General features: G+C 40.8%; 1 protein-coding gene across 1 annotated transcript; it reads left to right on the top strand.

Annotated features, from left to right (window-relative positions):
- On the top strand, window positions 1-736 carry LOC125192957. Its single transcript, XM_048090643.1, has one exon. It carries the CDS (start codon window positions 64-66, stop codon window positions 616-618), a length of 555 nt encoding a protein of 184 aa, XP_047946600.1. The 5' UTR covers window positions 1-63; the 3' UTR covers window positions 619-736.
- The last annotated feature ends 10,957 nt before the right edge of the window (window positions 737-11,693 follow it).

Genomic DNA, 11,693 nt, shown 5'->3' with positions numbered 1-11,693 from the left:
TCCTTCATCTCTCAACTGCATTCATTCATTGAAACCATTTGCAAAAATAAAATAAAATAGAAGATGTCTCTAGTAACAGACGCGATCAGAGCGGCGGCGTCGGAGATGTACCAGGGCGACGAAATCTGCAGGGAGAAGTCGAAGCAGCTGCTGACGGAGATGGGGCTGCCCAACGGGCTTCTGCCGCTCAAGGACATCGTGGAAGTCGGCTACGTCAAGGAGACTGGATTCGTGTGGCTGATTCAGAAGAAGAAGTGCGAGCACCGCTTCGAGAAGATCGGGAAGCCCGTGCAGTACGCCACGGAGGTGACTGCCTACATTGAGCCCAACCGGATCACCAAGCTCACCGGCGTCAAGGCCAAGGAGCTCCTGCTCTGGGTCATGCTTAGGGAGATCTACGTTGACGTTCCTCCCACCGGCAAGATCACCTTCAAGACCCCCACTGGCCTCTTCCGCACCTATCCCGTTGACGCCTTCCAGCTTCAAGACGACGACGACAACAACAACAACAACAAGATCGAGAATGAGAGCGAGAAGAAGCCTGCGGTTAATGGACTCAAGGAGGAGCCCAAACCGGCCGTGGAAATCAAGCCCACCGTTGAAGTCAAGGAGGTTTAATTTTAATCTGACTAGTGTCACAAATCAAAATATATTGGACTTGTGCTAATATGTATGTTAAAATATGCCTATGCTTTGATTAATTTTATATAACATGAATTCTCAATTTTCATTTTTATTTGAATGTGTTGGATTAATTTATGGAGAATATATTTGTATGGATGTTATGGAAAAGTTAACTTTGCTTGATTCTAACTCCTAACAAAGACCATTTACCAACTGTCTAATTTAGTGATCTAATGACTCAAACTATGCCACGTGGAATTTTGAACAATTCAATATGAGTAGTAAATACTACCTGAAGGCTGAAATAGTGAAATCTCTCAAACATTGACATATTTTCATCCTCCATATTTTTAAACAGATATTTCGTCCAAATTAATTAAAAGCTGTGGATGTGTGATTTATTACAACTTAATTGTTATTTTATTCCCTATATATTGATATCTCCGATGCATTAAGATTCACTCCATGAACAATTCGATTTTTGAATTATGTTGACAAGGTTAAGGTCAACAGCCTTCACTAATTCTTGTTACTTTCCTTTTTTTTTTTTTTTCATTTTCAAATTTCGGACAATATTATCCAGATAGTTTCCCTTTCAAACTTCTAATCATCGAGTACTCTATGTCTTTTACATGTTTAATACATATACAATAGTCATGTAATCATATTAATTAGGGGTGGCAAAATGGGTACCGGGTAATGGGTGATTCCCATCTCGATCCATTACTCGACAATAACGGGAAACGGGGCGGAATCAGGTAGTGTGTTTTAGAATTTTGCGGGTAGCGGGTATACCCGTTAGTCCTGATAATACCCGTTATTATTAGTATTAGTCATATTCCATCTTTTAATACTCTCTCCGTTCCATATTAATAGAGGTGTTTCAAATAGTTAAAGTGGAGGAAAAAAAAGTAAATAGTTAGATAATGATAGCCATATACACCCTCATTTTGACAAATTAAAAATAAATAGTTAGAACGGAGAAAAAATAAAGTATGAGAGATAATAATGTAGAGAAGAGTGTTTATATTATTATATTTCCAAAATGAGTAAAGAAAATGAAATGCATCTATTAAGGCGGACCAGTGGAGTATTTTATATAATCTAAGAGCATCGGCAACGCGTCTCGTTGCCATCCCTATCTCGTCCCGCAGAGACGAGACGGCGACGAGACGCCGTTGCAAACACCATCTCGTCCCGTTGGGACGAGCCATCCCGTCCCGCGTCGCGCGCGGAAGGGCATCGCCACGAGACAGCGCCTACTCGCCGGCCCGCGAGTGGGCGTCGTAATTATGACGTCATAATTTGATTTTTTTTAAATTCGATTTTTCAAAAAAAAAAAATTAAAAACGGTAATATGACCGTTCAACGGTCGAATTTTTTATTTTTTTATTTATTCTATAAATACTCTTCATTCTCCATTTTACACACAAACACACATCTATTCTTCTCTCATCTCTCTTTCTTTCCTCTCCAATCACTTCTATAAATCATTCCCACAAATTTTTCTTTTCCCAAATTTAATCCATTCATGGATCCATTTGAGCAAATGCGTCAAATAATGGAAGAATCGCTAGAAGAAGATCGACGTAGGGAGGAGGAAGCCGCCACGCCTTCTCAAAGGCGATCCCGGACTTACATCCATCGTAACCGGGAGGAAGCCGCCGCAAGGTTGGAACGCGATTACTTCAGTCGGAACCCGGTATGGGGAGATATCTACTTCCGTTGTCGTTTTCGTATGTCACGCGCACTATTTTTGCATATCGCGAATACATTGGCGGCCCGGGAAGAGTACTTCATAGAAGGGTTTGACGCTGTTGGACGTCCTAGCCACACGACCCTCCAGAAATGTACTGCAGCGATCTGTCAGCTTGCTACTGGACAAACGGCGGAGTCGTTCGACGAATACCTGCACGTCGGAGAAACCACTGGGAGACTTTGTTTGATGAACTTCTGCAAAGGCGTCCGGGCAACCTTCACCGACGAATTTCTGAAGAAGCCAACCACCGCAGATTGTCAGTTTCTGCTCCAACTTCACGAACAAGTGCACGGATTCCCCGGGATGCTCGGGAGCGTCGATTACATGCATTGGCAATGAAAGAATTGCCTCGTGGAGGGGGTCATACACGAGAGGCCACAAAGGCACCCACCCCACCGTTATACTCAAGGTTGTCGCCGACTACCGGCTATGGATTTGGCATGCCTATTTTGGGGTCCCCGGCTCGAACAATGACGTCAACGTGCTCAACCATTCCAACCTCTTCAGCGAAGTTCTGAATGGTAAAGCACCGGCCATCAACTTCATCGCTAACAATCGCCAGTATATAATGGGGTACTATCATGCCGACGGCATCTATCCGAAGTGGCCAACCTTCGTGAAGACGTTCAACAGGCTTGCGAACGAAAAACATGCTCTTTTTGCGCAGAAGCAAGAGGCTGCTCGCAAGGATGTGGAGAGAGCGTTCGGGGTTCTCCAAGCTCGATTTAACATTATCAAAGCCCTGGCTCGTATGTGGTTTATGGATAATATGGTCGACATCATGTATACGTGCATAATCTTGCACAACATGATTGTCGCCGGCGAACGACCTGAGGCGGGAAATTGGTTCGACCCTGAAACCCCGGGAAGCTCAACCGCAAGTAGTCCGCCTCGAAGGGGAGTGCATCCGTCTTTGAAAGAGCGGTTGTCTATTCGGGCAAGGACACGTGATTCTACCGCCCACGCCCAACTCCAGGAGGATCTAATGGAGCACATTTGGGCAAAATTTGGCAACTGTTAGATGATCGTCACTAGAGAACTCCTTCTTCTACTTCTTTGCCTCCATTTTTTTGTGATTTGAATTTAAATTTGCAATTTGTAATTTCTAGTTTTTTAAATTATGTCTTTTTTATTTTTTTAGGTTTTTAAATTGTAATTTTATTTTATTTAATGAAGTGTGTTTTTATTAATTGAATTTGTTGGAAATAAAAATAAAAAATGAAATTGAATGAATAGTTAAGGGAAGAGATGGAGGGATGCAGGTATTGTCTCTTAGTTAAGAGATATGCTGAAAAGTACAGTGGGGCCCATGAATAGTTAAGGGATGAGACGGTTAATGGATGAATAAGAGATAGCGTTGTGGAAGGCCTAAGAGATTTTTTAAAACATTTTTATATTCTAACGAATATACAATTGAAAACTCACTGGAACTAGCTATAGAGCGTCCCCTCACTTTTATGCTCAATCTATTCAACGTTTGCCATCGATATTAATAAAGTAAATTATGGAACATTGACGGTTATTATGATTTATATATTTTTTATTAGGATTTCGGATTAGGTACCCGCAATGTCGGGTACGGGATACCCGACACGAGTATCGGGTAATCCCGGTATGTCGCGGAGTGGGTATTGGAACAACAAATTTGGCTAAAAATCGGGTACGGGTACCTAACTTGTCGGGTGTTGGTACCCGCAAATATTAATGTATTATATAAGACATAGATTTTAATATGAAATCGGTAAAGTAAGTTAGAAATAGAGAGAAAAAGTTATTTGAGGTAACAAAACTTCGAACTCAGGACCTTTAGCATCACTTAAAATCATGTACACAATAATATTCCCTCTGTCCCGAAATAAGAGTCCTATTTAGTTATGACATGAGTTTTAAGAAATGTTAAAGAAAGTGAATTGAATAAGTTAGTGGAATATGAGTCCCACATATATATATATATTACTCCCTCCGTTCCCCAATGTTGTCCTACTTTGATCCAGCACGAGTTTTAAGAAATGTAATGAAAAGTGAGTTGAAAAAGTTAGTGGAATATGAGTCATATTTATATATATATTAGTTTTATAATAAAATGTGACTAGGAATGGGTTAATGGAATATGAGGTCCACTACCAAAAATGGTAAAAAAGTGAAATGAGACTAATTTTGTGAGACGGGCGGAAATGGAAAAATGGGACAAACTTTCAGGGACGGTGGGAGTAGTTTATAATAAAATGTGGAGGAAATACGATGGTGGAATGTGTGCCCTACATACCATTTATGGTAAAAGCGAAATAGAACTCTTATTATGGGATGGACCAAAATGGCAAAACAAAACTCTTAGGGCTTGTTCAATGTTTCTAATATGGGTTGTTCTATATAAATCTGGTTTAGATTTGATACTGTAGGGCCCACCAAAATGGGGCCCTATTTCTGCAGTTCAATGTTTTAGATATTGGGTGGCTTTTACCACCAAAATACTGGCATTATTTTAAAGGTAATTATTGAAAGACGGAAGTGCCCCTAAAATTATGAAAAAATTGAAATTTCGCGGCTATAGAAAATGAGCACGGCAGAGTGGGTGTGTTTAATTTTTTGGGTGTATACAAATAAACCAGGCAGAAGGCGTTCAGTAGAATAAATTCTGCAAAATCAGAGCGCATTCAATCTAGGGTTTTGTCGAAATGCAGGTATGCCATTTTCGCTTCTCCTTACTGGCTTAATTAGGTTAGGCCTTATTTTTTTTTTGAAGAATCGAACTGGTTGTTACGATAGTATTTGCTGTTACGATATAAGGTATGCGGTTGGATGAGTTAGAGGACTAACGATCATTTAGTTTGTGATCAAGATGCTCCTTTGAATTCTGTTGAAATAATTTGATAGTGTTATCAAAACAACCCACGCTTTATTTTTATTGTGTCTGCGAAGCATTTTTCCAACGTTTTGTTGAGTAACTGATGTCTGATTTGTCATATTATTGTTTGGTTGCAGGGTGGGATGTCTGGGTCTTAGAGGAGTTTCATGGTTCATGATAGTGTAACTGCAAGCCAAGGTATTTGGGCCTACATAGTGGATAAATTCCGTTAATTTATCGTCCTGTATTCCAAAATTCTCCTTTGTTTTGTGTTGCTTGATGTAGGTCTTCAACACACACCTCGGCAGAAGTACCGCAAGGGCGACCACACACGGAGAATGTGGGTTGAACGTGAGGAAGAGATTTTGGCAACAAGTTTATAGGGCTTGGTTGCGACGGGATGGAAATCCGACAACAGATTTCGCTCGGGGTATCTAAGCATAATCGAGGATAACCTTCGTCAAGAGTTCCCGATCACCGACCTGAAGGGAAACCCTCACATACAATCTAAGATTTCAGTATGGAAAAAGAGCTATGGACTCCTAAGATCAATCCTTTCGCGCACCGGAATTGGTTTCAATTCTGATGGAGATCATAAGATTGAATGCACGGATGAACAGTGGGAGCAAATTGTTGCGGTGAGTAGCCGGATATAACTAAAGTGTTCGTTCATATGGATAAAATTGATTTCTTTGGTACTTGATGATTAAATACAGTTTTAAATGTATTATTGTAGGCTGACAAAGAAGCTAAATTTATGCGAACCAAGTCATGGCTTTATTGGGAGACATGAAAATGTATCTTTGGTAAGGACAGAGCATCCGGCCTGGGGGTAGATCACTTCATAAGTCAGCAGAGCGCACACGTGCCCAGATGACTGGAGGTCAGATGGGGGGAGGCCAGATGCCTGGAGGCCATATGGCTGGAAGTTAGATGGCTGGAGGGAGCCAGGTTAACGAGAACGATTACCACCCCTCACTTGATGATATTTTTTTCGACACATCTCCAATTGGGAAAACAGCCGAGGTTAATGACACGGCGTCCAGGCAAAGTGATAAGGAAATGTCGTATACCAAAACCAGTGGCGGTAAGCGCAAACGCGATATGAGTGATGCCCCTCTGATAGAGTACCTCGGTAACCTACATGCGGAAACAAATGCACGTCTGGAGATGATTTCCAAAAGGATTGGTTATGAGTTTAACTGTGGCCAAGCGAGGGATGACGTGTTCGAAAAGTTGTCAACAGTCGAGGGCCTCAATCTCGCTCAGAAATACGAGCTTTGCAACATATTGGGGGACAAGCCACAACGTCTTCAGGTGTTCAATGGTATGCCCCCAACAGCTCGTCTTGGTTATCTACTAAAGCTCATTGAGGACAAGTAGAAAACATAACTGAACGGCCACCATGGATCTTACTTATGGTACTTGTCATATCTAACTAGTTATTGATCTACATATTTAGGACATATGGTTGGAATTAACCTTTTTTTTACTGTTTTGTTGAATCAATGGGATGAATATGCTGCAAATAAGCAGCCCCCTTTGAGCGTAATTAGTTCCACTTTTTGTATGTCCAAAGTGGTGTGAACTTTTTGTAATATTAATGCACCTTATGATATGGCTATTACTAGTAAGAATTTTCGGTCATACTTATAGCATTGAGTAATCATTTCCATTGTTTCTGCCTTACATATAGCAATGAGTAAATAATTCCTTTGTTTTGTTCCTAAATAACAGCCCGGGCTCCACATTTGGAAAGAACGTCGTATAAAACAATGATGAATGTACAAGTGTAGATCAGCTCAACTCAACTCAATGTAATGTATATTTCATTGTTTAAATTATTTAATCCCCATTTCAGTCATTTGTATTGAGAACCTATCTGGGGACTACCGAATTGTTTAAATTATTTAATCCCCATTTCAGTCATTAGTGCCAATAAAAAGAAGCTCATCCTTGCACCAATTGGTAATAAGATGGTCATATTTCAAAGCAAGGAAACACCAACGTATGCATCTATTACATAAACTACCTTACTGATCTAGTTCTTAAATTATTTAGACAGTACCTAGCTACTAATACATATCCTTAGCAATGATGTTCTTAACTAGTTGAAGGAAGCAACAACAACCCAAAAGAGCAATGACTGTAATGGCAAAAACATGGAACGAAAAAAAAAACCATTACATACTACAGTTAGTCTTGTTGGCATTGTGTTTCCCTCATCATCATACGGACACACTCATTTGCGAGTTTGCGGCAGCCACCTAATAGGAGAGTTGGAGGCGCAAGAACTAGTATGTGGGGACCTTGTAGATGGGCCAACATCTCCACTCCCAAATGTCGTCGGCCTTGGTAGGGATCGCCTCATTTCAACTCGAGGCTGCAGCTGGACTCGAGCAGCAACTTCAATGAGGTCTGATCCCTCAGTAGTGGATGACTCTCTGTCGGTCAACATCTCATCCTCATCGAACAGTTTCTTCTTGACATTTGGCCTCCGGAATACCGCGAGGGAGTTAACTTCGTCATCATCCTCCTTAAATCAACAGGCATAGTGTCCTCCGACATTATTATGGCGGTGTTATCTGATACCTCAATAACCTCCCTTTCTCCCTCCACCTTGATGTCATCCATCCCGAATAAACATGCAAGAGAGGAGTACATATGTGCATCGTGGTAGTAGTAAGCTCCCGCAAACTCGTTTTTCTTGCATATTGAAACCAAATTGTTAAACGCCTCACCAGACAAATATTTTTATACATATTGAGAAGATGATTTGATGCAATGGTGAAAGTAAATACACATACCTTTATTATCTTATGCCATAAACCATCGGAAGCTCGGACAAACCTGTTTTCCATGTCCCAAAACGCACCATTAGTGTGGACAATAGCCCTGAATGTCTTGTAGCGTTTGTGCAGGTGCTCCACACGCTGGCTTAGCTGGGCCTTGGAGAAGAACACACTTTGCTTTTGCTGGACCTGACGTTGAGCTGTGAGTAGGAACCAACTTGGAAAGTATTTGAGCGTCCACTATGTATCTGACTTGAGGGACATGAGACACTTGACAAGGTGTCGTCGCAATCGGCTGATCATTTTCCGACGTAGAAAAAAGCCGCTAGACCGGGTATATTCAAATCCATGTAGGAGAAGGTGAGTGTTTATGCTTATGTGGTTATGGTAAACAATAACACTGATATTATATAGAGGATTGAGGCATAGGCTGCATTAAATATTTTGACAACTTTCTGCTAAGACTTTCGACGAATTCAACATTTTTTGCACCAAAAATCTGGACAAATTGTTGTCATTCAAAAAGAAAATCGGAGAAGTATACGCATATATGCATCTTACTTGTGGGTGGAGGTTGTGACATTTAATGGTGTGTGCTAAAGCTTATTGCTTTAGTGCAACCTACTCAACCCATTAATCTCACCACACCAATCCAAAGTCTTGTTGATAATAAATAAGCCATTCTCTCCAAACCAACTCCATGTAAAAAAGGCCGAATCATTTTGTCCTTTTGATTTGGTGTAGTAAAGTTTGTTGATCTCACAGGTGAATTGAAATTTTTGTTCTCTAGTGTGTTGAATAAAGGTGTCTGTTTACAATAACCATAACCACTATAAAAAATACTCCCTCCGTCCCAATAAATATGAAACATTTGGTTTCTGGCACAGGATTTTATGCAAGTGTTGTTTTGTGAGTTAATGAAGAGAGAGTAAAGTAAGAGAGAGGGAAAAGTAGAGAGAGTGATGTTTCCATTTTAGGAAACATTTCATTTTTAGTGGGACAACCCAAAAAGGAAAACGTTGCATTTCTAATGGGACAGAGGGAGTATTAACTTAGTACATTGTTATATGTCAGCTAAAACAAGAGCCAAAAAACATAGAAACGTTCGGTGTTAAACTGACATTACATCCACTTCACAATCAAAATACACACCGCGACAAGCGATTGCCTCTACGTCGGGAAAATTTGGCTAATTTTTGAATGTGTTATATTCACGATAATCTCATTTTTTTTTACGGCAGCAAACCAACCAGACAAAGCAACACATTAATCTTCATTTCGGTATTTGAGTTCGATGCACAACCATGCGCCCGTGAACTCTTCGGATGACGGTGATCCCTTACAACTGATGGTCTGGCCTCTCGGATGCGTTTGCTTGTAGCCTCTGTTGGATGCCACTTGTTGTGACTTCGGTATTCGTCATACCATTGGAATGAGATGGGATGGTTCTCATTAGCAGGGCACTTTAAGTAGTACCTTCCCGCATTCACTGCGTTCGGGCCGGCACATCGGAGCTCCATCTTGCCAGCACCACAGTGACATTCCGGTGTTTCACCGCCTTGATACATCAAGCTGCAATATGGGTTTTAGAAATTAAAATGCATTCATGAAACAAGGTTCTTACAACTGGTCAAGCAAAGTAAAGATCAACATAATCCAAGTGAGACAGAGTACCAAAGCGGACAAGTTAAAAACATTGTATCGCACACACGCATAAACCTACTAAAAACAACAACATTTTCTAACGGTTATTCCACATATTTAGGGCTATGTCATCCCGCATCTGAGTCCATTCCGGCGAAGGCTCCACATAGTCAATGTACTCTCGTGCAACATGGTCTTCATCACTCATTAGAGGCGTGGATTACCCGTTGAGCTCGAGCTCAATTGGGTCGGTTGCCATTTCCAGACGAATGAAGTTGTGCAGCAAAAAGCATGCCATTATTAGTCGGATTTGTGTTTCGATTGGGTAGTATGAAGCAGTGTTTTAAAAACCGGACCGGACCGGCCGGTCCGACCGGTTTGGCCGCTAACCGGTAGGTTCTCCGGTCCGGTTTGGCCTTTTGAACCGTCAGCTAGTTAAGCCGTTTTAGATCAGACAAACTGGCTTGTTGAACCGGTTCTTGAAACATTTCTGAAAATCGTCGAGAATATCCAGTGCAACTACTATGAGATTCACTTGCCCACTGCATTGTTTGTTTCCCTTCTCCAATAGATCAAAAATCTGTTGATTTAAAGCAGTGAACATCACAAGATTGAGTGGCAAAATAAGAGAATTGAAAAAGATAAGAATATCTCAAACCAAGAAGGAAGTAAAGGGTTTTAAAATGGAGATGGAAGGGGTGGCGAATTTCTGAGAGGCAGCTGCAGGTGTGGGGATTGAAAATAGGGTTAGGGTATTTATCAAAGTGGTTGCGTGACGTATGGGTGTGTGGGAAAGCATTTAAAATTATAATTTATATTCTATTTTATTAAAATTATACTAGAGACATGCTTTTATATTCAATTAGTAGTATTACATAGGTATTACGCTAGGACAAGTATTTTGAATTCATTATTTTGAGTTCTATTTTATATAAAAATACATTATATATATATTTTTATGTAATAAATATATTATTGCTACAGTATTCCGGTTCAACTAGTGGTTCGGTCGAACCAGTTGAACCGTGAACCGATAGTCACACCGGTTCACTTGCCGGTCCGATTTTTAAAACATTGGTATGAAGCACTTCGAAGAATCCCCCCACTGCATTTTCAGCACTGCAAAAGCCCGTTCGATTACATTACGAACCTTTGTGTGTTGCATGTTAAATAATTCCTTGGGATTCTGAGGCGTATCTGTACCCGGACCTCATTCTTTTAGATGATAACGTACATCTCTATATGACATCAGAAACCCATTGCTGTTTGCATACCCATTATCACACAAGTAGTAATAACCTGCGATGCATCAACACCAACAACAATTGATAAATACACTATAAAATGGAACAGTATAGAGGTGTATAGGACATAATAAACTTAGTTATGACCTTAGGGGACCTTGAAAACATGCTCTTGCGTTACAACGTCTTTTAGTACGAGTGAGTCGCCTGCTAAACCTTCCCATCCCGGCAATAAATACACGAACTGCATTTGGTGATCGCATACGGCTAGAGTATTTGTAGCAATGTGCCCTTTTCGAGTCTGATACCTTGGCTTGTCCTCATTACTAACCAACACATCGATATGGGTCCCGTTCAAAGCACCAATTGCAACCTTGCAAAATTAGTATATGATTATAACAAAGATAGTTGTTCACATCTATGAAGCTGAAGGGACTAACACTTTGCACTACATGGAACCACTTCCATCCATTATCTGGGCAGTCGGCTGTCACCGGGGTGGGTTTTTGCAGGAGTATAGAATGTAAGCTCAAAACGGCACAAAGGACTTTCTGCATATAATAGGACACGGTTGCCCCGGATCGCCTGTACCTGAATTTGACTACCCGATTTTTGTTGTGATGTGCTAGAACACCAAGGAATATTGCTACTTGTTCCTCTACAAGTAGGGACTTCCCTGTTATCAGCCTACCCCTTTCGGATAAAATTCTACAAAGTTTACCAAAGGTATTTACGTCCATACGAAGATTAGCTACACAATCTACGTTTGAAAAACGAACTAGGCG

This window comes from Salvia hispanica, chromosome 6, assembly GCF_023119035.1.
Source record: "Salvia hispanica cultivar TCC Black 2014 chromosome 6, UniMelb_Shisp_WGS_1.0, whole genome shotgun sequence".
NCBI classification, from domain to species: Eukaryota; Viridiplantae; Streptophyta; class Magnoliopsida; order Lamiales; family Lamiaceae; genus Salvia; species Salvia hispanica.
The sequence above is the reverse complement of the archived record's forward strand: the minus strand, read 5'-3'. Positions and strand labels throughout refer to the sequence as shown.

Bases quoted from the DNA above. Each gene is read 5' to 3' on its own strand.
- LOC125192957 (XM_048090643.1), top strand. From the start codon at position 64: ATGTCTCTAGTAACAGACGCGATCAGAGCGGCGGCGTCGGAGATGTAC.